The sequence below is a fragment of the Aplidium turbinatum genome, chromosome 16 (genome assembly GCF_918807975.1).
Source record: "Aplidium turbinatum chromosome 16, kaAplTurb1.1, whole genome shotgun sequence".
Taxonomy (NCBI): Eukaryota; Metazoa; Chordata; class Ascidiacea; order Aplousobranchia; family Polyclinidae; genus Aplidium; species Aplidium turbinatum.
Genome location: NC_137487.1, coordinates 10272235 through 10298743, shown reverse-complemented (window position 1 = coordinate 10298743; position 26509 = coordinate 10272235). Strand labels below are relative to the sequence as shown.

At 37.6% G+C, this 26509-nt stretch overlaps 1 protein-coding gene across 1 annotated transcript in view; it reads right to left on the bottom strand.

Moving 5' to 3' along the window:
* Nucleotides 1-26509, bottom strand: part of LOC145785584 (uncharacterized) — a 29418-nt gene that overhangs the window by 1839 nt on the left and 1070 nt on the right. Inside the window, exons 2-13 of the mRNA XM_082597247.1 lie at nt 19205-19468; nt 15342-15759; nt 6497-8090; nt 5143-5238; nt 4477-4625; nt 3272-3461; nt 2767-2931; nt 2086-2235; nt 1594-1766; nt 1155-1476; nt 596-742; nt 263-406 (exon numbers count right to left, since the gene is read on the bottom strand). Coding sequence (XP_082453373.1) covers nt 263-406; nt 596-742; nt 1155-1476; nt 1594-1766; nt 2086-2235; nt 2767-2931; nt 3272-3461; nt 4477-4625; nt 5143-5238; nt 6497-8090; nt 15342-15759; nt 19205-19442 — 3786 coding nt within the window. The 5' untranslated portion in view covers nt 19443-19468. The remainder of the gene's footprint in view (nt 1-262; nt 407-595; nt 743-1154; nt 1477-1593; nt 1767-2085; nt 2236-2766; nt 2932-3271; nt 3462-4476; nt 4626-5142; nt 5239-6496; nt 8091-15341; nt 15760-19204; nt 19469-26509) is intronic.

Genomic DNA, 26509 nt, shown 5'->3' with positions numbered 1-26509 from the left:
ATGATAAAGCTTTTCACAACTAAATTGGGTTGGTAATTTTGTTATTCGTGGCCTCTTATCATCGAAAATTTGTGGTAAAGGCTTCCTAGTTAAGTAATTTTAAAAAAATTGCAGCATCGAAATTTGACACAAACTTAAACAAAAACATGGACTAAACGCCATAAAAGTTAATGCTACTCAACATTTTTCTAACGTCACAAAAAATTCGGTCTTCATTTTAAACTTTGCATTTTGGCGTCATTTCTAACGACATGATTCGTACCTGATGAGCTCCGTAGAAGTAAAGACACAGCTCGTTGTTGGGGATAACGCACCAGGTTTTCGTCCATGCTCTTTTCTTTTCATTTTCAGTCACAAATAAATAGTCTGCAATGACGCTGTTCTCTGATACAATGTTGGCTTGCACCTGGAAGACAACCATCAAAAATAGTCAAGAAACTGAAATTGAATGAATGAAAAACAACGTTGCCAACAGTACCTTATCATCACGTTACACAATTGAGCCTTCAACTCTGTTTTCTTACAATTTCGCGAAAGAAAATTCCACACAGAACTGTGGTGTTTATTAATTATTATCAAATAATCTCCTTCTTACTTCCAATACGCCTTTCTTTTCGCTGTCCGTTGAGTCTTGCTGATAACGTCCGGTCAAAACATCATAGCAGGTGGCACACACTTTCAACGGCTTTCCCGAATCGTACTGGAGTTGAATTTTATTCTCAGAACACTCTGAACAGACAACCTACACACAAAAAAACGAAGATATAATTACATGGTGAGACGCATTTGCTACTGCACTTCTGTTGTTCGTAACTAATAAATTTACAACCAGCGGCAAAACAAGTCAAAAGAACACTGGGGATGATGAATAATTTTGTACAATTTTTTGCCTGTTTGCCAGGCATTGACAAGGGAGGTTTTTTGAATTTCTAAGAAAAAAAAATTTCCCTCCACCCTATTAACTGGGTTATTGTGATTATTCTTGAATCGTTTGTTTTTTTTGCATGTATGGTAATTACTATGGACTTATTGGTCTGATGCAAATAAAAAAATAATAATAATGATAATAACAATAAACTGTTTGCATGTGGATAGGAAGTACTTGAACCGTATTGAAAAATGGAGGTTGGAGAATGATCAAAAAACACACTTACCCTCCCACAAGCTCTGCAGTGGTGCCTCCTTCTCAATAACTTATTGAAAATTTTTGAGCAGCACATGCACATGGTAACTTCATGGTCTTTGATCCAACGAGGGGCCCTTGTTCCCAAATCAGCGTCTGTAATGTCTATAGTGGGTTGCTTGATATCATTTGGTGTAGATGGAGGAACAGGACTTCCGGAAATTGGGCTGTTGGTTGAAGAAGTAAGTTCATCCTGAGCGGAATCTCCTCGTTTGAAGGTCTGCAGACGATCTTTACGCTCATCTATGGCGTTCGTGATGGCTTGAATCCAGCTTTCTTTCTCTTCGGAAGAGCTGTGACATTAAAAATCATCCCATCAAATTTCCAGATAAAAATGGATCTATTGTGTCGTATAAGAACATTTCCACGGACAATTTAAATTTGTGTTAACAAAAAATATGATAACTTACTTTGAGGCAAACTCCATCGACTTTTGCAAGCCGTTCACACAAAACGCGTTGGGAACAGTGGGATTTTTGACTTTCGTAATTTCCATCCCGTCCAAGTCTATTTTGGCGGTCACTTTGTACGATTTACCTTGCAGTCTTCTCAATGGTGAACAACAAAGAAGCATGTCGCTGAACTAAATATAAAATTTGGTTAACCACGTGTTTGAGTAATAGTAAAGTTGTAGTCTAAACATGAATTTTTTTTACCAGGAATACTTCAGAGACACCAAAAATACACAAAGAAAGCTTTGACTCAAATTGCCATGCTGCTCTCAAAAGTTTGCTTTTACTCACTGCTACATTGGAGTGAAAGCTAAAATAAACTTAAGGAACCTCATTTATATAATGAGACCACAGATGGCACAACGTCTTTAGAAAATGAATAGGCTGCACGCTTGAAAACACAATGAACTAAGTATGATACACATTTAATTATTAAACAAATTTTCTCACGAGATAAAGATATCTTTCGTATTTTTCGCCATTTCTGGCCGAAATTTTCGTGATTTTTCCTTCTTTTAGCAATTCTCGTGTGACGTCAACAATATCAAACTTTACGTCAGCAAGAGCGTTGAAAATGTTGACCAGCTTATGAAATTTCTCCTGCAAATACAATAAAGTTTAAATAGCGTTAAAGCACATGTAAAACTAAACCTTAATGATGTAAAATCAAATGCTTGATGTTAGTCATACTTAGAAACAACTACAAATAAAGAATTTCGAACTCAAAATTTGAAGAACATTTTTTGTCGCATACAAGCTTACGCCCGGGGGTTGAAGATTAAGTAGACGGGAAGGCAAGGAAGCCAATCTTTGTGTCCAGACATGCCTTTAAGTGTCCTGCCAAAGACACAGCCACATACTCTTGAACGGTCGAAGGCGCACCCTTTCGAGCGTCGTATCAGACCTCTCACCACTCGGCTATGCAACCTACGTGGCAGGCAAGAGCACCGATCGGAGCCATAAAAACATAAAAGTTAGCAGACATACGGTCTGCTCCTTTCGTAAAAGCATGAATAAGGATCGAGGCTAATAGCAGGCTATTTCTTTTGGTCCATGCGTCACCAGATGTGGAGAGACGCAAAGAAGAAAATTCAAATTTTATGACGACAAATTGAAGTCAATTTTGCTTACAATCTTCTTCATGGTCTCATTTGAATGAGTGGCTGCTATGGTGATAAGCTTAAGAGCCTTTTTAGCTTCTAGTTTGTCCTCAGCATCTTCAGGAAGCCGCTTCACATAGTCTTCAAGAAGGAGCCGATACCTCGGGACCCTTTGGACAGGAGTCAGCATGTGATGCTGAAAAATAATAGGCTAAAGATGATGAAAAATATTAAGGTTAAAAACGACGTCATCTGGATATAAAATTTCCCACTTTTAGATGAGTGAGAGAACCTTGAATATAATGCTTGCCATAATTTTTCAACATATTCAGTTTACTTATCTCAAACCATAAATCGTTTGTAAATTAATGAAGTGATTTCAGCACAAAATCTCCCATCTTTATTTCATGCGCCTTGTCTTTAACTAGAAAAAGGTAACGCAATGCCACAATCAGACACGTTACAACTTTTAAGACATTTAATTGCTTTTCAACAACACTTGTCTAAAGGTACCGAGACTAAAAACGTCGCGTCACCTGCAAAGTGAGAAAGTTGCATTCCGGAGTCTGTTGAATTGCTTTCATTATTGATGCGAATCCGTTCGACTTTTCAGACCACAGTTTTATTGCGTTCATCGCGTCGTCAAAGTTTTGCACATAGAGACTGTACATCTTCAAGAAAGGCGCTGCTTTCGTCATGACATCTCCAATTCTGGGATTGGTATTCCTGATGAAATAAAGTAGTTTGTTGTTTATTTTTTCAGTTCGACACGTTTTTGAACGTAAAGTTACGCTGCGGTTATGTGTGTATAGAACTGCTATCCCACAACACAATGTGGTAGGCTACGGATTTTACGAATGTATGTGATCGCGAAGACGGCGTCAACAGCTACATAAGCTAAGGGGCGCTATAGAGAATCGGGTAATTACTTTCTGAATCTTCAGGTACAAAACCTTTGAGGCAAATTTAATAAACAAAACTTATCATATCTATATCTTTAACACAATGAAGAGAGCCAATAAAAAGCGACTGCTTTAGATCGTTTTGTTTACAAAATAGGAAGAGAAAATGTGGCTGTAATATTCCCACAAATCATCTTTTAGTGTTATCTGATGAGATCAGAGGGCTTTTCATCATAGATCAAATTCAACATCTGCAGACGTTGAATCAATGTAAAAAAAACGTTGATTTGCTGTCTGGGAAAGCTTTGCAAAGCATTATCAGGCTTTCTGTTTACTTGACAAAATATATATTCCACATCCAAAATTGGACATGTGCATGTTTTGCTGCTGCAACGTTGCAAAACGGCAACTCAACATCAAGTTGAAATTACCAAACTCAACTCCCTAAACTCCCTAATCGCGAGCGTTCTTGTCCAACACAAGTCACAAGATAGCTTTCAGCTCCCCATGGACCAGAATGCACTGAGACGAAGTTACACGCTTGCATATATTCAAAGCAAAATATTTGATTGATTAAAAAATTGTAGACTAACAAGTTAACAACTCAGACAGCAAAAATCCGTTATATTGATTCAACGTTTGTCGTTGAATCAATGTAAAAATGACGGATTTTTTGTCTAGGAATCCTGGGACTTTGAATTCTTCCACCATTATTCCATCAATCATAATGTATCTTTAGTTTTATCAACATCATACCATGTGCTGCAGATTTTTGAACTTGATACATTTTTGACGAATCGTAATCGATCAACTTAAAATTAGTTTTCGATTACACTTACCAATTTTTTAACCTCTCTTTCAGTTGCGGAAGAAGAAAGCTGCTGTGAAACTGATAGATGGCTGGGACATGGCAAAATATGTTGTTTACCACTTGCTCGGGCATGATGTGTTTTGAGATAGCAGCATCACGCACTTGTTTGTGGAAGACCTGCAAGAATTGACACTTATGTAATGCATTACCCATGCCAATGAAAAATTCTTCTATAGTCTCGTTTTTCAAATCAAACTTGACGTATATTGGACAAAGACGTGAGTAGTTGTGTCGTAATTGGTTACTCGTGGTATGTGCATCATTGTAGCAGTTACACGCAAAGCCTTGAAACGTTGTCGAAAGTGTGATAATTGTCCAACGTCAAAGAAAAAGGTCATGGCACTATTGTCAAACGTGTCTGGAATGAAAATATTTGATAGGCTATGCGAGCACGTTGATGAACAGAGAAAGACAAAATCATGTAAGGTTCAAAACGTGCATAATAATTGTTTGGGTAACAGAAATCGTGTCTATGACTAGCACGACTACCGAATTGAAGCATTGGAATTGGTGTCACTAGGCTACGGCACAAAAGCTTGAAAAAACAAGTGTAAGCAATGTAAGTTTCATAATATACTCTTTAATGTTTTTAAAAGAAGAAAAATCGGAAAAAAAATTTTTTTTTTACGCTCACCTGATCTATAAGGTGAAGAATTGCAACGTAGGACTCTTCCGTTGAAAGTAACTCTTTGGCAATGTTGTATATTTTCACTTCGTTTGGTTCTTTCAGCTAGAATAACAACAAAGCGTTAGTAATGCTTTGCAATCAACATGAGCTGGTGTCCAACCGGTTAAGTAATACGTATCAGTGTAGTGACGGAAGGAAAGTGAAGTATCAGATAACTACTTTAGCTGGTTAACATGGCAGACGAGGTGACTCACAAGTGGGAAAAGGGTATCACTATCACAAAAATATTGTTGTTATGCTTTTCACTGGTGATGTAGAGAACAAAGTCTTGCCACAGCATGGATTTGGTTACGTTCTATTTGAAACGAAGTAAATATTGCATTTTATGATACAGTAGCCAATATCCATCAAGCGCATAATCACACAGTGCATTGTAAGACAGGAACCAAGATCATATCAAATTGCAATTGATTGAGTTTCGCTATTAGCAGCATGACGACTCACTAACTTCAACACCATTGGTCATAGCACATGACTAGGGAACTGTTTTCCGAAAGCTAGTGCATATCGCTATTACCACAGCGAACTCGTAGCATCAGGCTAAAACAGGTCGTTAAAATCTACATTGTGACATATCAAATTCAAATTGAATTTCGGGTTAAAAAGTTTGTTCGTAATGAAACAGCAACAGGTTTTTTTTTTTCTGTAACGGATAGATGTCGGCAATTCCGACACAACTGTCAGTGCAACTAGCCAACCACCATAATGGTGCAATTGCACGGACATTGCACCACACACTATGGACCAAAAAACAAGAAATCAACCCAAGTCAAAGACTCGCTGCGTACCCTAACGCCTGTGCGACGTACGTAAGAACGTCCGACAGCGCTTCAAAGGACACGGCCTCGTCTCGGCAAGACGCTTGAAAGCAGGGCCGGATTTAGCTGATGGGGGCCCGGAGCACTTTTAGATCGGGGGGCCCCATGCAAAAAATGTTTCGCGTCTTCGGCGCGAAAAACCACCTCTACGTCTACAGCAGCATTCATCCAGCACTACACTGCACAGCATTTTGCAGAAACTTCAAAGACTGAAAGTAAAAAAATAACACAAAATCACATTTTTCCACGTCGGGGGGCCCCTTCAAAAGGGGGGCCCGGGGCACCTGCACTCTCTGCCCCTCCCCTAAATCCGGGCCTGCTTAAAAGCATACCAAAATAAGGGGAGCAGCAGTCACGATGACTATGTCCATGCGCTGATCCCTGTTGTGTTGCATGTGCATCTGTAATCGTAGGCTAGTGCCATATAGGTTATCGCAATGGGTGAAAAATTAAACTAAAATAAAAGCACTAAAAGTACTCACAAATGCAACAGGACTCGTCGGACGAGGTGGTTCCGTGCGATGCTTGCTTGGTGTCCCCGGTAGTGGTTCATCTTCTTCACTGTTGTCAAAATCACTCCAACTGTCTACACCAGTTCCGTGGTTGTTTGTTGGGACTTCTAGAGAATTTCTGAAGCCAGAATCGACGGATTCATCGGAACAATCACGAGAAACCGGTCTCGCCTGCAGATTGGTCATTTCTTTTTCTTCGCTGGCTTCCTTTACAATGTTATTGTAAACGTCAAGGATATTTAGATCTACCAGTCTACTAGGGGTACTAGCGCCTTGGTGACTGTAGGAATCAATTGAAGACAAGGACGTTGTTTCGCCTTGGGCCGTTTTATCAACAGCTTCGCTTTGCGCGTGGCCAGTTGACGGTTTACCTGCCTTAAAGGGGGGAGGAGGTGGGGCCGGCCTGCAAGGCTTATACACGACTTCAGTGGCTGGAGATAAGTCGGCTTCACTGAAGCCGCTGGACCTTTGATCTGGAGTTGATGGACTCACACTGTCTGTACTTTCACTAGTGAACATTCTGTTGAGTTTCCCGGTGCTCCCCCCTTTCTGGCGATCCAAATCGGAAATATTTTTTATCGACCGTTTACTTAAGCCTATATCAGTGTACGACCGTTCCCTCTGTAGCAAGGGCAAGTTCGTTGGCCTCGTAGCGCTTTCAGACCTTTTCTTCAAACTATCATCGTCACTTTCTGGCCTGTCTGACAGGCAACCTCGAAGAGGTGTTTTACCAGCAGAGGAAAATTTTAATCCGGCCAACTTTTGGAGCGAGCTTGCTCGTCGACGTCCTTTGAACTCTGCCTCATCATCAAAGTTTTGATCGTTGCCAGGCAAAAGATGGGTTTTTTCTGAGCTGTTTATTTCAGTTTTTTTAACAGCTAATGGAGAAGGTGATTGCGGTTTTTCTTTAACCAAACTCGTAGCGTTGTCTTTAGATCGTTTTCGTGTATTGTGCAGAAAACTACCCTTTCTGCGTCTTCCTAACTCTTCCTCATCATCATCAGTGGTGTTTGCAGAAGAATTTGCAAACTTTTCAACCGTTTTTGGTCCTTTGTTAATTTCGGCGTTTGATAGGGGTACAACTGTGTCTTTATTCTTGCCTTCGCTGTTTTTACTCTTAGACGGCAAGTTATACGAGTTCGTCGTCTCACAATTGGTAGAAACGTTTGTGGATGCATAAGCTGCTGTACCAACTGAGCTTCCGTCTTTGACAGCCTGACGATTTGTCGGAGGCTCATTTGCAATCGTGCATTGATATTCCACAGTTGTACGCCGCATGAAAAGTTTTTCCGGTTTAAAGATCTCCCTCTCGACAGTGGCGCTTGTGGAAGACTCTGTAGCTGACTCTTTGGTTTTCCTAACTTTAGGAGAAGAGACGTTTGTTTGGACATTAGTAGGCATTTTGTTTTGATCTTTGACTTCTTTACCATGAACCGAACGATTATGTGAGTTTGTAATGTCACTGTCAACAACGTTCTTCTTGTTCTTCGATTGATTAAAGTGTTCATCCGACCATGACGGGATGCGACGGCGTTGAAAGGCAGGCGAGTGAGGTTTGGATGGTCTGTAAACACAAAATATTATTGCAATATGTTATAAACAAATCTTCTTGTGTTTTCAAAACAAAGGTTGTTTGCCCGTTTTACTAGTAGGCTGCAAGAAACAACACTAGATCAAAACATTACGTTAGCTGTGCTGTCGTCTTCAAGGCAAGCAAAGAGAAAGCACACAACACCACTTGTGGTTTAGACGCCTACAATTACTGCATGCCTTTCACGAAAACAACTCCCAACAACATTCCAGTAAAACTCGGGGATTCGATTATAGCTCGAGTTTCAATGGGGAAGTTCTATCCCTCATCCTTATGTTATTCAATTTAATTGATTATGAATACAATTTTATCAAGGCCAAAACAAAATAAACATATAGCCTAGCCCTACACGCTAGGGGTGACCGATCAAAGAGCGGTGATTAGGCCCGTTAAAAGAATAATTTGGGTCCGGTACCAATGACGTTCCAAGACCCTCAAAACAAGACACCGCTAAACACATGCGCTATAACAAAAATTTATGAGACGTTTTCTAAAACTTTTTGACCTCTCTGGAAAAGCTTCGGGCCCCTAATGTTTTTTTTTTCGGGCTTGGGTACAAAAGTACTTTTTGGACTCCACTGCCAACCCTTCTGGTCGTCATGACATAAAAGAAGTGAATAATTGTATTTTATCGTGGCACTTTGCACATATAGAAAATAGCTTCATTTTTGCATAATGCATAATGTATAGCCTAAGTGGAGACTCCGAACGTTAGGCCAAACCTCATGATTAAACTTACGCAATTGCAAATTGCACGATATATGCTATTTTTGACATCCAGCATCAAAAGCAAAAAGCACCATTCACTAACAAGCGTTTTCTGTAACACTCCAAAAATATGAACACGCACTGTGAAGCAACTGCGAAATATTTAATCCACATGACGTCAAGGTTTCCGAAGGTGAACCTGCGGAAGGACCGTTATCTGAACTTCGAAGGAACGAGCATATTTATATATACATCTGTAACCGTGATATGAGTTATGAAATCAACTGTCAAGTAGCAGCTATAATAGCCGGAAAAAAAATTCAAACTAATAGCATTTAACACGTCACTTGCAATCTGACACACAAAACTGACAAGATAAGCCAGTCGTGCTGACTTGGTCTACTTTTATGGCAACGCGTGTATGAAACTAAATGTGTTGTTAGTTGTTACCTGTACGGAGAAAAACATATAGCAGTGCAACCAGTGCCACAACTTTTAAAGAAAGCTTGAATGTTCTCAATACAGTTATTCTTTTGCATTTCCGGAGAACGCTTCTTCTTTTTTTCTCTCCACTTTTTCCGCTTTTTAATTCGTTCCTCATTTTTCGTATCAACAAACAAAGGCATATCGTGAGCGTCACAAAGCATTCTTTATATTGAGAGGTGAATCACAGTCAAAGAGAAGTGACAGCAAACAGACACCTCCTTTGATCTACCAGAGAATTCCCAACAAAAATTCTCAACCTAAGTACAGTAACCTACTACAGTATAAATCGTCTTACTCTTATCAATGCTACTTTTATTCATCACAACAACTACAGTATCTTTTTGTTCCGTGATAAGAAAAACTGACAATTCTTTTCTCCACCTCTGTGCAAAAAACGAACACTAAGATAAAAAGCTAATCATCCAATAGAATACAAATGTAGGCTGCTAATTTCTACTTTACGGATGCCGGTGTATCAGTCTACAGCAGTGTTTTCAAATTTTTTTGGACCACGGAACACTTTATGCATTAAAATAATCTTGCGGAACACCAAACGAAATTTTATAATGATGCAATAAAATAAACAACACAACAACAATTTATTCACTTTCGGCTTTTATCATTGCGATATCTGGGCCTGTTTGGATGAGCAGGATTCATGTAGAAATTGCAGAAAAACAAAGCTCTTGTGATTTTGATTTTCGACCGGTGTTTCATGGAACACTAGGTCTAGTCAAACTAGTAAATTTCTTGCTGAACACCTGACCATCTTCCACGGAACATCAATGTTATGAGGCTGAGCAACGCTAGTTGAAATCACTGATCTACAGTACAGTAAGCTACACTGTGGGCTACAAGGTTGGATTTTATTAGTCTATGTTAATTCATATCTGAAAAAAAAAAACATTTTACTTTCAATCAACTACTTTCTGTTTGAAATTTTATAAACCATTGGTAAAAAAACCCATGCCTATGCTAAGGCCTCGACACATCTCAATAATGCATTTGGGTAGGCCTACATGCAATTTTACAGCTGGGCTAAGTCTCAAATAGTAGACTTAAATGCAACGTTATTCCTTTCAAATCAAGCTAAGCTGTGAATTTAAGACAGTTCTTGGTTTTCAAATAACTGATTTTGAAAAATTTACTGTAACTAGCTTATTATATCACAAACCAAAGTTTTGTATGGTAAAGCTGCTGAAACTTAAAAACCCTGTGAGGCTGCCCATGCAAAACACTTTCTGGAACTGTTTTCACGCCTATAGCCAAACTCTCTGAACTTGTAAACAAAAGTAATGAGACGTTTCAGCTGCTTTAATTAAACAGCGGAGCATGCCAATATTTCTGTCAATGCCTAGGAGGACAAGAAACTGTCAATAATGGAAATAGCCCTTGGTAACTTGGGTTAAAGCTAAATGCATAGAAAGTTAGTTGTAACTCATCTCAATGCTGTGTAGTGATTGTGTAAACAAAGATGAATTAAGAAAACAGATTTGAGTTATTATGAAGAGAATTAGCTATCATCAAAAGATAAAAAAAAATTCTGTCCGACCGTACCAGATTAACGTAAAATAACAAGTTCAAGCGAACCAAAAGTTAACTTTGGTAAGCGCACACCGAAGCAGGATTAACTCAACCAATCAGTCCGTTTTACATCGATGCGACGTCTTCAAACAAACGTGAAAAGGATTGGATAGCTACAGCTAAGAAATATGAAGTAAAGTTCTTACCGCAATCTCATCAAACCAATTTCAATCCTAAAGCTGGTCAGGTTTTCCGGTGCCAATTTTACAACAGTAGCCTACATTCATAGTTATTGCTTATGCAATTTAGAGCAGGCTTTGCAAGCACGAGTTACCTGGCATGTGGCCACAGATCAGCCTCGTGCAATTCAGCATAAATCAGCATTTACCTCATCAAGTCATAAAAACTGTCACTTTCTTTTTGGCACTAATTCTTGACAAAGTTAACTTTCGAATTGTTAACCACTAAACTTCAGGCCGTTCGATCGATTTAACAGTTGACACATCACAGAAAGAATCGAACAGCTCAAGAAATTACAACTTAGGAAAAGTAACTAATTAATAACCATAAAAATCGGAGATACCGTATTTTAAAATTATAAGCAAGTTTAATTTAAACGCGAAAAACTAAAATTCTGAATAAACTAATAGAAACCTTGACAAGAACTACTTTCTAACTAAGACTTGACTTCTCGCCTGCACAATGTCTAAAATTTAATCTGACTTAAAATATCAATGGTATTTTTTAATGTACAAATCAAGCATTTTATGCAAGCAACAAAAGCAAACTTAACAATTTTATTGCCAGTTACAATATTGATTAACAGCCCCAGGGAAAACTTCAAACCAATTACCACCGCCATTTATTGCATTCATTATCTCATCTAAGCAGGTTATTCTTAGAAAATGAAAATCTCGCTAACTCATAAACTGCTCTTCAAAGGAAAACACTTGCCTTTGTTTAGCTTATTGTTAAACAAAGGTTCTAACAAGTTATTCCGAGGCAATGTCGGAAACATCGAACGTGGCCAACAAATCAAAACTGTCTTCGAGGTTCAAATCAGTTTTCACCTTTAGTCTTCAGGAAAAGTGTTTTGAAAATATGATGTCTGAAGAATTGTACCTGATCATGAACATGAATTTTTCACCGAACAGCTGCAGTATTTGCACTTGACAGTCCGTCATGTTTAAAACACGCAGTGATGTCACAAAAAACGCTAAACGCTTTCAAAGCTGATTGATCTAAAATCGTCAATGAAAAATGCTTCTTTTTTCTCATTTTCCTAAAAGCGTTAGGATTACCTGCGTAAATGTAAACAAATATACCCAATCGAGTAGGATGTCTAAGGTTTTGTAACTCACTATTGAGGGAGAGAAATAGACACCCAGCGACTTAAGGTGAGCCATGCTTATTTTGGTCTGATTCACAGTCGTGGTTTCTAAGTCCTTGTTAATCCTTTCAAAGCCTGAATAATAAACTGACAAAATGGCACAAAATCAATTACTGGTTGGTGATTAGTACGCCAAGTACCAGTTTAGGGACTTATTCTAAATCAAGTTTAATCCCTTTATGATATATTCAACGTTTTCTAATGGTATAATGAGACATTTTAAATCATCTTTAGGTGGGACAGAGTGTTGGTCTCCACCATGACGTCAGAATCATCGAAGTGCACTGGAGTGTACTTTTTCCGGCAGTTGTATAGACATTACCTATTCAGATTTCAAGATAATGACACAGCTTGGTGAGATAATGATATTCCACAACGTTCGTACCCTATGTTTTCTGCTTCGTCTCAAACCGCATCCTTCCTCTTGCAATACGAAAGGTAGGTTATCTTGCAAAAATTCCTTGCTAGAATTACTGGGCTATTTTTATCGCAATTCTATGCACAACTGCTGCATGTCAAGATGATACATGATACATGTACGATCTACTGCTGGTTAGTCAACCAACATGCATTTATTTTAATTCCCCAGTATCGGTATTTAGTCCTTCAGTCAACCTAAACTGCAAACACAGATTTTCAACCTATTCCTGCGATCGGTAATGGGTCTAGAAAAAAATTGACGCAACAGTTTGTTTCCAAATAAGAATTGCAAGAAATAATAAATTAGAGACTAAGTCTTTTGGGTGAAAGGAACTAAGTCTGGGGAACTAAGAAAAGAATGCCCAAGAAAATTGTAAACATTTTGTCTTGACTTGTCGCTAAAATCTGCATTTTCTTACAAAAGAGCACGAGATCAATTAGCTTCTGTTAGATCTGCCACTGCCTGCAATAAGGCGATGTTTTGCAATTTCTGTAAACTGTAACAATGAAAAAAAAAACTTAACTTTCCAAACTAGCCAGCATAATCAGTTTTTCTTTTCACAGACTTAACATGTGCAACTAAATTAATGCAAACATGATTGTTTTCGGAAATTGGGAAGTCACTATATTCCACTGGAACTTCAAAAATAGATCGATTGAATTTTTCTTTATGCTTCGGAACAACCCAGCGTCCAGTCACTCTGCTCTTAACAATACCGCAGCCACATAGTCCGCATGCGAAGATATTCACAAAATACTGAAAAATTTAATGAACCCATAACTTGGCATTCTTCGATCATTTTTCAAAGAAAGTGGCAAACTATCTGATGCCAAAGTCATTTGTTTTTAACTTTTTTTCGCATTGTTTTGGCAAGATCTGAGATCACTAACGATGTGTTGCTCCCTGGTTAATTGAATTGTCTGCTCCGAGGCTGTTGTACCGTGACGGATTTGTGAGCGCAAAGTACCGTAAAATTCATAGTAATTTTTTCAAAAAAAAGTTCTAGCTGCAAGAAGCTGTACAGAATATTGCAAGATATATACTTAAGGCAAAAACTACAAATAGCTTAAGCCGCTGTAACTCAAGAAGCCGTGTTCACTTGTAGTTTGGAAAAAACGTCTGTAAATGTTAAATCAACGTCAACAGCTGGATTTTGTCAGCTATGGTATCATGAATGCAATGTGCTACAAGAAAGCATAGTTGCGATTGCAAAGTAGCGCATTCAAAACCGACTATTTTTTTTATCCAAAATGAAGTAGAACGCACTTTGGTTCAATGCCGACGAAACATTGCTAAACTTCAAACAGTATGAACACATTTCCATCATCAAATGTTAGGTCATAAATGACGTCATAACACAGCAAATTTGGCGAGTTGAAAAAGAAAATTTACGTCCAGTCTGCTTAGCAAGTTTATCAGACGTATAATTGGCAAGCGACTGCCTTTCTTTTGCACACTAAATTTATCTCGTAAAGTGGTTATACAACCCAGTGTTTGTGCAATCAAACAGTGCACAACACTATCAACTACCAAAAGCTGCTTTGTTTTACTGTAATTAAATCAATTTGAGAAGACGTTGCATCAAGGTAAAAAAAAAAACATATTGAAAAGTTGAAAACCAAGTTGAGAAAACCAGGTGCCAATATGACCAGACCCCAGACCAACACTGATCAGTAAATAAAGTAGTTATTTTCGTCCTGTGATGATCAGTAGCCTACATTACGTGAAAATTATCTATTCCATCTGGAACTGGATATTGACTTTAATCATTATCGCTTGTTGTTTTAATGTTTTATACCTAACATTAACAATAAAGAGACTACGAAAATTTACACACTACAACAAACATGGGCCAGTTTGTGAGTTCGTTTATCTCCGTTTATCACCAAAATGATATGCCAGATCAACGAAATTAGATTAAGTTTCACCACAAAAGAATGCTGCAAATGGTGATCTTCATCCATCGTCACGCACGCATTTCATAGGCGACTGCATCAGCAATTGCTTCACCTCAACAACGCTGTTCAATAAAGGCAGGGCATTTCAATGCCCATAAAGCAGAAAAACAAAAACACCACTCCCGCCTGGGTGTGTCTGCCCTGTTTATCATATTTCCATCAGCTTTGCATGGATACGGGAGATAACAAAAGCTCATGCATGAAAAGATCCCATTAAGGAAATATGCTTTGGTGCTTATAAAACAACACACGCCTTAGCATTTTCTGCAATAAAACTGTGCATCTCTTTGCATTTTACGACTTTAGCGGAAACGTCAAAATTGTGATCTTAAATAGACCATGCTTTTGTGATAAGCTACACAGGGACGAAGCTTAGCTAAAAGAAGAACTAAAATATACATTAAGGACTTGGTGTGGTTCGTAACTACACTTGTATGAGCCCCACACGATTCTTCCTTGAGACAAAACTTATTCCTTTTGAAGTTTATATCGATTTTTTCGTTACATCTAAATAAAACATATTATTTGTGTTTCATCATGACTGTGGAGTCGGGCGAAAAATATACGACTTCGACTCCTCGGTTTATAACTGGCCGACTCCTGACACGTCAAAATCCCTCTCTCAAACTCCACGACTCCGACTTCACAGCCTAGATTTCAGTAGCCTATGGCTGGGTGAAAATTATAACGTTTCTTGTTAATATTATATTAAATTGCATATATGACATGTTTCTTACGTTGAAATTTCCTGTTTTTCTTCCAGTGAAGGTCGGCCTTTTCTGCCTCCAAACAGCATCGCTTTTTCGCTAACACTCAGTGATTCACTGGTCGCGGATGTCACCTCTGATGACGTGACATTGTTGGTTGGGATGGAATGATTATTGGAGATGTCAAGTTGACCTGTTGTGTCTGCCCGTGACCGCATACTCTTTCGTCCTTTCGGCCTAGGAGGGACCACGGGTTCTCTTGCAATGGCAGATCTTGTCATACTTGATGCAGGGGGACTGATAACTATTGGGGGAGACTTATTTCTTCCATCAAGGTTTTCATTGCTTCTTTTGTTGAAACCTTTTCGGTCCAAGCTCTTGCTACTGCCAATGGAACTTATCGACGAAACACTGCCACTACGCGAATTAGAAGGCTCGGGTTGTTTTTCTGAAAATTAAAATGTTTATCAAAACTACTAACAACAAAACAGTTTTCAAAAGTTGCCTAGATGTTAATTTGTCAATTTTAACTTTTCCTAAACAAGTTTAATTTATATGGTCTTGCAGTTGAAGTTTTCTAGTTGATAAGTAAAAATTGCAAGCCTGGAAAATTTAAATGAAATCAACGTTTGTCAATACTTTCAATATGATACAACTGAAGGCATTCATATATCTACTGTACAGTAAAGCCAGCAAATTATTCCTTCTTTCATAATGTTGTAGAATGTAGATCTTTTTCTCAACTCCTTCCGCTTTCGTCCCTTATTTTTCCAACAAGTGTTTGTTTACTCTTCCGCCTCAATCGAAAATAAGCGAACCACCTTTTGTTGGTTTTACGTCGAAACACGTCATTTGTTGCTAAACATCTCAGTACGGCGGATGTAGACAACTTTCTCAACAATATTGCTCAGCTGTAAGTGACTACTTAGCTTAGGTTTCTTAGCTATAGTATGAGTGTTTTACACAAGACTTCCTTCGTAACACAAGCTTTGAGATTCAAAAACGCTCGTATTTTTTCTTGTAGCGTTTGTTTTTTGTACCTGTAGTCTGTTCTATTTCTCGTACACACATGTTGGATATTTGATTATATAAATAACACGTTTGCTACTGTACATGTTTTGTATAAATACCTCTCATCCAAATGTCTACAATTTTTACTTTACACTCAGTTATCACATTTAAATGCATTCAAAGCATTTTCCAAGGAGATTGTTTTTTGTTAAAAGGAAGAGTTTACACAAAGGCTACTGTGACTAACGAGAGTTTAGACATATTGATTGGCGTAGCTATTGCGTCACTACTTCTTCCTATTTCACTTACTAGTAAATGACGCCGGTTTACAAAGAAGTTTAAAATTTTGATGATGGCAATACAGTGAGCTGGGAATGCACAATTTGAAATGTAAATTGTCCTAATAACCTTTACAAAAGTTTACGAGCTCAGCCTCTGCCAGGCCGTTAATGAAAGCAAAATGAGAGAAGTGACCTCTGCACGTCATAGAGATACAATTTCCTGGTCGTGAAGAAAAACGTCAATTGTATTTTTAAGGTTATCAAATTAAAGTGATTCCGTACTAATTAAATAATTAATTCTTTCTGAAGTTGTCTTGAAAATTTTGCTGCTAACAACACCGCTAAGTTATCGCTGCCATAAAATTTGTGCACTAGGTTGTCATATGATCAGGAGTGCATGAAAGAACAATGTTAACTGTGAAACGTAACTTCACTTTGTTTCTGCAAAGCTTCTTTATTTTAGCGTCGTTTGAAATTAAATTTCTTAGTGAGAGATTTCGTTTCGTATTGCTTATATAAAATGTGTTCTAAACACCTTTACCACTAAGACAATTATCTACTCTGTTTTCAATGAATAACGATATCACTCAGCAGCTATAAGAGACCTGTCTAGAAACTTTGACGAAAAACTATCACACATTTCACCAAGCTTGGTGTGATTCTGTAGTCAAGTTACGCACAAACTGCTCAAAGCCTTCGAAAAATGATCGACAATTTTCTTGACTCCGTGTGAAGTAAACTAATGTATTCTCACTTCACCCAAGCCACTGCACTTGTATTGCAACCTGACTCCTGCCGCAAACAATCTTATCGAAAGCCTGACCGATTAAAAGTTGCTGGCAGCAGCATTGTTGCAACACCGTAAACTTGACAGCAAACATCTTGTCAATGTTCAAGAATGCGTCTGCCTTCATCACGCTTGATCAGCTACTCGAACTATCTGTTAGCTTGTGTTTTTCTGACAACGCAAAATCAACTGACAACAATAAATATTTTCGAAAAGTCTCTCTGCTGAGGTGAAGTCGATTCAAATTTTTAACCTCGAGCTATTTTATCTTAATGACACAACAGTCAAAAGAACACGTCATACATATGAGCAATATTGCTGCTGCATTATCTTTTGCCTTGTGGCAATCCTAGAAAAATGGTCACCAGCTTGGTAAGCCTAGGTTCGATCCCAGGTTGGTTTATAATATTTTTTTTTCAATGGTACGGAGTATGTTCTTTTTCACTTAAAGTAATGAAAATAAGCCAGGTTAACATTGTATAGTCAAAAAAATTGTATAAACATTAAAGCTGTAATCAAACAATGATGCAAAATTATAAATGGGCCAGTCGCCATCTAAAACAGTCTCATCTGTTTTAGACCGACAATAGACAAATAGGTCTGATATTATAAATACTAAAACTATACAGTTATTTACATAGCGCCACACCTTGAGTTTAAACTATGTTCCTCGGCGCTGAAGCCTGCATGACGATGGTGATAAAATAATTGCTTCAGACATGGCCGTGTCATATAATAATAATATTATGATTTTATTTATTGTAGCTCTACAACTGCTGAGGTTTTTTTTAAACGACAAGGCTCGTTAAACTCTGTATCATATTTAGAATGTCACCACGTTGTTACCCGATTTAGCCCCACTGCGTTTTCGAGAATACAATCCGTAACGTTTTGTAAGTCTTTGGTACGATCCAATTTGAAATCGATCTCAGATCTACCAGCACAAGAGCGGAAGGCGAAACCCCTCGGTCGCTGAGCTAGTGCGGCCGTGTCGTATGTCAAACCACTACTGTTCCAATCAAAAGTTTTACCAAATTAAAGCAACTGGAAATACTGCACAAGCGATTGTTTTTAGGTGGGAAAACGGCTTAGAACAGTCGGAGAAATTATTTCCAATTCAACTAGGAAAGCTAATCAGATATAGAAACAGAAAAAGTCTTCAGAGTTCAATTCAGGGTGGCAAGTTGCTAACTTGCAATATTGCTAACAACAATGCACAAGTCTACCATCATCTTTAAGCCATCTGTTGCTTCACTTTATTAGTTTATTTGTAACGTGTGGTCTATGTAATGTAACATCTGATCAGGCATGTTCTACAGTTTAAATGATGTCATAGCTCAAATGCGTGACATTTGGCTGTTTTTGGACACTCACAAGGTTTGCAATGAAAGCATGTGACAAAACGATGCGGTGAAAAAGGAGGAAAAGCAATTCCCTGTAATGTAGGTTCTTTTTTGAAGCAATACTTTGCTGTGATGACAAAAACGGCAGTGAAAATGACCAAAGCAAACTAAAGGACTTTTGGGCGAACGAATCTGACTAAGGCAAAATAAAAGAAAAATTAATTAAAATATAAAAAAGTCATTTCATAATGTTGATCACTTAGTTTTGGTGAACAGTATAGGCTATGTGCTCGAGCCAAATTCTTCACAAGATTCGTTCTATTCCTTCAATTTTAATGTAAATTACTTTGGCAAGCAAAGATGCGTTCAGATTTATAGGTTACTAATTTGGTTTAGGGAGATAGAGGGTTAAAAAACTTCAAAGATCAACACTGAACACAGTTAAAACAAACTTGCTGTTGTAACTTTTACCTGATTCTACTTTCTCATCCCAAAGCTGTTTCATTTGCATGAAAGTTTTGTGTACATTTGGATCAGACATCGATCGACGATGCTTCGATTTTCGCTCTATTCCCAACCTTTCAGTTTGGGTCTTTGGACGTAAAAACGCAGGTTTTGGGGCAGCCTGGGGCTTTGCATACGTAGGTTTGATGGTTGCCTTGACGATGCGCACCGATGGACTTTGTTTGGGGTCGATTTGAGACTCCATGGCCGCAACAGCTGCTTTGACGCGGACTGAAAAAGACAAAAGTAAGCATATTATGCAAAAAGAATATGCTTTGTTAGTTTACAGTTTTAACCGACGATTTAAAGGGTGCTGCTAAAAATTACATGCGATTTGGCTCAAGATTCTGTTTCATTAACTTAGGTTTTTTTGTTGTTGTTTTTTTTTTCATTTTTATCTACGTAATTTAATATAGCCCTAAAAACATTTAGTGTATAGCTTACTGCTGTAGACCACTGAAATGTTCTGTTTTTACCCAGTTCCAAACCGCTAAAAAAATGAAGCCGACATTTTTTGAGTTACTGGGCAACACCGGTTTCATTTTGAGAATGGTGTAACCAAGCTGTCTTAAGCAACCACTATAGTACACAAATATTCTAATGTTGTAGTATTTTGTACAATATAGGCTATACAAATATATAGAAACTTCATGGAAATGATGTCATCTAGCCACAAAAATATTTAACAAAGCCACTTTGTGAAGCAATGAAAAGATATTGAAAAGTGGGCGGATGTTATGGCCTGCCCGTCCCAAAGAATTACGTGGACAAGAAACATGAATTCGTTGATCTTGAGGAAGTCCTTGTGCCTGGTATGGTAGTTATAAGATCGTACAAGTGGTGAAATCTAACATTGATGCAACGTCGTAAGGCACAAAGAAGCTTTTTATTTGGATACGAAAGGCTGGATCGGCACTTTCTTCTTGCTTTCATAAGACATGAGTAAGAACCTTTGGATATTTGTGAGCAACTATGTAAATAAAATAGTGTAGTCCAGCAATGTCAGTATGAGAACGCTTACTTCTGAATTAGGGACTCGGTAATATCTCTATTTTTTCCTTGTGATGTACAAACAATTGTGAGTGTACAAATCAGTTCAAGCAATTTTCTCCTTAACTCCCGGTCCCTAGCTCACAGCATTTAAGTCCATTTTTGAAAATAATAACAACAGAGCCCTTCCAAGTAAGATGCCCACCTAACAATCATTCGCTCAATTGCTTTTATCTCTAACACTCAACCACAGCTCGACCTCTTCCATCTTTTGTGGAAAATCTAGAATAGAAGCATATAACGAGCAGAAATGGCAAGCGATAAAGGGGGAAGAACGCCCCTTTCTTCACAATCTCTAGGGTTTGTTGAAAATTTCTCACGTTCATAAAACTGCTAGGTTGGGTTTTTTTATGATGAATAATGGGATCACACTGGCAATGTGACGTCATCCTTCTCCATCGAACGAGCATAGTCATCAATGTATCGGAAGCGAGAGCATCATCATGAACACTTGAAGCCACGTGAAAAAGGCGCACGTGAAAGTGATCTATCTTTTCAGTAAATAGCAAATTCATTTGACCATTTCTTTTTGATCTCAAAATTGCTAAGAAAATACAAAAAAATTCATTGACTGAATTAGTTGCTTTTTTCTGCAAGAAAATAAGGGAAAGATAAAACAGTACAAAGAAGTCAGAATTATCACTGAGAAGGTGTCTTTGGGATGAGGGCATTTTTAAAGTGAGCTGACACAATCAATCTCTTGATTACCATATGGCATCATTTTAATAAATATCATACAGTATAACTTTATAATATATTTTCATCAGTCATTGAACTTTGATACGCACGTGTCTTACAGGTGCGAAAGGCACCTCTGCTGTAAAATGTAAGAAAAAACAATCTACTCGTAATTTTAAAATATGTCTTGCATATTGGTTTAAAAGTAGTGTTCTTCTTTTTGAGAACTATTCTATATGTCATTGAACGGAAAAAGTTTGCAGTTTAGTTATCGCCAAGGCTACCTGGATGTGTGTATTCGGATAAAAAGAATCCACGGTGATCAATCCTGATTTCACAAAGAAGTGCAGTGCTCATCATTTTGAAGGATGTTAGTCACCACATAATTACACACTGGCACGTATTCTGTTTGAGAAATTACAAAAATCATAATCGTTTATATACAAGAAACAAAATGCTAGCTTATGACAGCCCTGTTTGAATGTTAAATGACGATTTTTCTTTCCTTTTCCTTCTTAACTTTTGTCTTGTCATAATCTGATATATGACTCTTCATTTGACAAAAGATACTACCTCAGCTAAGCATTTATCTCATTGTTGAAACTCAAAGAAGATGAAATCACACACACCATCAATTCTTGTTTTTCTACTACCGTAGTTCTCAGGCATCTGGGCTTGTTTAGCTGCTTGTTTTAGCTTCTCTGTCGGTTCAACTTCAGTGAGCACCATCAAAGCTTTCAATATTTTTTGTAAGAAATGCTTCTGTTCACAGCAAGTTGCGTAAAAAAAAATTTACGAGATAAATTAAAACGGAAGTTACACTTTTAGACAAACAAAAAACATAAATAATACGACTTTAGTCGCACGCTTTTCAGACGAACGACTTCTCGATCGGTCTAGAAACCTTTTGGTAAAAAAGAAAAACTTTTTCAGCATTCAAACATGACCCTTTGCTTCTGAAACAAACCTGCTAAAACAACTGAAGCCTATCTATCGCATTGGTTGTTGGAAACCATTCAATAGGTTACCACTTTGTACATCGACAATACAGTAGTGCCTAATTTCAAAACAGCATTTTTCAGCACTACGCTTTACTTCAGCGGTCGTGTGGCTGTCAGTACAACCTCATGCCATGCATGCGTCGGCAGTTGTGTTTCCGCACCAAAGACACTTGCATTGGATATTTACCAGACCGGTCCACCAAAACGCATCACATCACTCAGAGCACGTTTTTATGAAGTTAATATCTAACATTAAAATTCTGAAAACTATGTTTCAAAAAAATCTGTTGGTAAAAGAAGTTCTAAAAAGCAAAAGCTTTAGATTGCCGGACATGCTGTATTTACTTTAGCGAATCGACAACTCAAATTAACAAGAACACCCGTTGAAATATTACAATTTTAAGCCTACCATGCGCATGTGATGTGAAGTGAAGGTACAGGCTTTTATAGACCACTTTTCCATTTCTATGCTTAACAAATTTCACCGGAAATCTGCCTCTGCACAAGCTTATCTACACTGTCTTAACGTCACTTCCTTTCCAAGCTCAATACGGCTTAAATGTTCAGACCAAACCGTGACGTCACATAAGAGAAACCAAAGATATTATTAACCAACAACATATATCTTTGCCAAAGCGACTGAAAAGGATAGGAACAAAAACATCAAACGAATAATATTCGCTTCTTTTTAGCCCTGCTCTTGCAGTTGCAAGATAGTGAAGTTACGACCAAATGACAACGTTGCTAATACTGTAGGCACTGATTCATGCATTCCATTCGCTTTTCTATCATAAATCAAAAAAGAATCGGTCAACTGACAGCGTGGCTTTACGGCGCACGACTTCACTGACCCAGCACACAACGTTCCTTTTCACGATAAAATATGAAATTGATGAAAACATACGCACCTGTTGCTCAAGCTCTGCAACTTGTATTTGTTAGAATTACCCTGTCTAGGCCATAGCTTTGCGACACGCTGATGCAACGTCACTGCATCATGCAAACATGATGCCGAAACTAGTTTTCAACTTGCCCAAAAAAGAATTTTCTGAACGAGGGACGTGGTTTTGAAAGTGAAAACGGTTAAGGCTTTCATGCGAAAATGAGGAAGCCACTCAAACGCTGTAATCTCTTCATAACACGTAGGCTGGTCTACTTATTAACACTCATTTTTAAGTTTCAAAAGAATGAATTACCTTTCTTACAGTAAAAATCTTAACAGAGACTTCAACAGCTTTTGCAAGCACATTGCATAATTTTTACAATAGCCACTTTACAATACAAAGAAAGTCATTTGTATGGTTAGGAGCTATTGTGCAATTCAAACCACTTGCATATCTTTCAAAGATGAAATAATCTTTTATACCAAAACTGTGATAACATAAATCGCTTTCATTTCTGTGTTTAAATGCAGCTTGTGCAAATATGAAGTTTGTTGTTTCGTGTTCTTCCATCAATGATTAATGGATATCTAATGGGTGTCTGTCGATCCGGCCCTTTACGCACAGGGCTATCATGCAGCCTGTCCCACATACTGTAATTTATTTAGACTATAGTGGTGACCCTTGTACTTGCAATTAGCCACCATAGTATTTTCTGCACAATCTAAAGTCACATCAGCCTGAAGGAAATGAACACGAATGCTAAACTCTGAAGTGTGGTTGCCTCTCTGTAAAATTGCTGCTGTCTTACTTTATTTTTACATCTATGTAAGGACTGGATCTATCTAAGAAATAATATGACTCTCCTAGGGGGAGCAGAACTATTAGATTTCGTTATACTGTGCAGTTTGGGTGTGCTCCGATATGAACGATGCCAACAAAATTGCTAGCTAAGCCTTTATAACTTCAAGTGCGACCAAAACAGTTGAATATTTTGGTTCAAGTACACAATATTAGAGCCAATATTGAAAAGGCATAACAGGTAGGGGCTGTCGGCTGTGCAGTATTCATTTTTTAATTTGTTAAAACGGTAGTGCTTCGACTTGACATTTTCTATTATTGTGAGACTTGCTTTACTTTGGTGAGCGGTTCACTTCTACTTTCTACGCCTACAATATGTCGGCAGAAAACAAGGAAGAAACATACAAAATTTTTAAATAGGATTCTCTAAACAAAGCACGCTCCAAAGTAGATTCTCTGCCAATCTTATTGTTCCAAATAAATCAAAGGCAGCTGATTCAATAGATATTTGAAGGAAGTTGATTCAGTTTTAGCTTTTTTATATTAATTCTTTCAGATGAGGCGTAAGCTGAAGCACAATGCTGCAAGCAAAGTTGCAAAGGTATTAAAACACACTTTTCAATAGATGGATTATATTAGTTAAATATAAAATGTAAGCAGATATTTCGAGAGTTATTATGTCATTCAGAGATCGGCATGCCCTAAATTGAAGATAATTTCGTAGCGCTTTGCTGCTTACTGGTAGGCTATCGCTAAAGATTTCGTTTTTTGCCACAGTAATGCTAATAACTTAAAATAACAAAGCAGTCATGACAGTGCTGAAAATGAATGTTTAACCTTAGACAGTAATTGAAAGGCAATGGTTATGCCGTGGTTATTATTACGAATGACATCATGGCCAATTACGTCACTATTTTTTCATGACCAAAAACTTAAAATCAACAACATTCTAAGCTATGTCTAAATTTTCAAACAAAACGGTTGGCATCAGAAAGCAATTGCGTTGCTGATATTGTATCCGGTTTTTGAAGATTGGCTTTTGGCCTATTCTACAATGCACTTGTAAACAGGTCACACTCCCAATCACCTCATTCGCTGAGCCTAATAATCAATACGGCCGCTCTATCAATTGGTATTGGGTGCCCTATTTCATAGCAATTAAGAATATTGCACCACCACCTGGAGCACAGCACGTGATTTTGTTTGTTGAACTTTCTTAGGAATTTGTGATTATCTGAAAATATCCAACTGCATTACAAATTTAGGGTTTACATCACCTTTTTTGATATTGGACGCGATTGCCAGATTCTGTTTCGACTGCAATTGTCAGTGGAAAAAAAAGTTGGAAAAAAGTGCTTGGAAAATTAGATATTAAGACTGTTTGAAACAGAAATATTTCGAAAAATTTGTTTCGAGAATCCTAGCAAACACTGGCAACACGTGGTTTATGAGAAAACAACATAACTTAATTTTTAAGGCGCATCACTAGAGTATAAAAGTATCAAGACCACTGCTTGGCCACTTCCTTTGAAAGAGTAGCCCTAGAAAACAATACACCATAAATCAACCAAATTTTGATGACACTGTAACTGAAACACTATGGTAAACTGCATGCACCTGACAGTGATGGAAAGGTTTTACCTTTTTCATAAATTGTACCTTAGTTACTCGTATCAATACAACAACAACACTCAAATAAAACTTGTGTAGCTTAATCGACTCATTTGTAATCAGCAAATTAAGCACTGCATTCGCATATCGTGTTTGTTTCTTGGCAATAAAATACTACAGTAGGCTACAATATAGCCTAAAATTCAAAAACACGTTGAGTCGCAATTTTTAAAAATTGTTGCAAAACAAATTAATCATACAGCTTTCTGAAGACTATAATTGTTTAAAAGTGACAAGTTTTTTGCATAGAAAAGATCCTTGTTATACAAACATACCAAATCGTTGCATGCGTAATTAATTGTAGCCTACTGTACGTATAAGATTCGTCGAATCTATCACACTTTGAATACGAGGCAATATGAATAGAGTATGACATTGTTCCTATGCAACAACTTACGGCAAATACTTGCGGTATGAGGTAAAATATAAATAAACAATATGTTGAAAATTTGTAGTTACGTCTGTTTAATGGAAAAAATTACCATCTTAGAGTACTGAAAATAAGCAGGTAAAACTAAATTTAACATCTGTGTGTTGTGGTATGTCAGTTTTGAACATACTTGAGTTACTTACGAGAATCGCAGAAAATGTGCAAACTAGCTACGTATGGACCTCCACAACTTTTAGCAAATCTTAATGCTGTGTTAGCAAACAAAAGTGTTTTTTTTGCGATCTTTAAGACGAAAGCTAATGTCCAGTTTTGATTATTATCTCGCCTAATTTCTTAAGTCATTCTCAGCGAAGCATCTTGTAGGCTGTTGCGTAAAATGCTGCGGTTTCAATGTATAGACCAGAAAACTGAAAACTAGAAAATTTATACTGCATAACCTGTGTGCGACACAACCCATTTTATATATCAAGAGCAGTGTTAGCTACACTAGCAAGGAAAGCCTCCGCATTCGCTTTGTGTGCTGCCCTATTATATTAACCAATAGGAAAGTATAAGATACTAAGTCAAGATAGCTTGACCAAGAAAAGAAAATGACTTTTTGTTGAGCCTATTTAAAGTCAAATTACACCATTTTCACAAACTAAAACCTCAATTGAAAGTGAGTGAGCTAACCGGAAAAAACGCAAATAATATCCGGTGAAGAACCTACTTTGGATAAAGATTGCCAAATGAGAAAAAATTTAAGCGAAAAGTTACGGCTGTTTCACGACCGAGTACGTATAGCCTATGGTCTTTTACG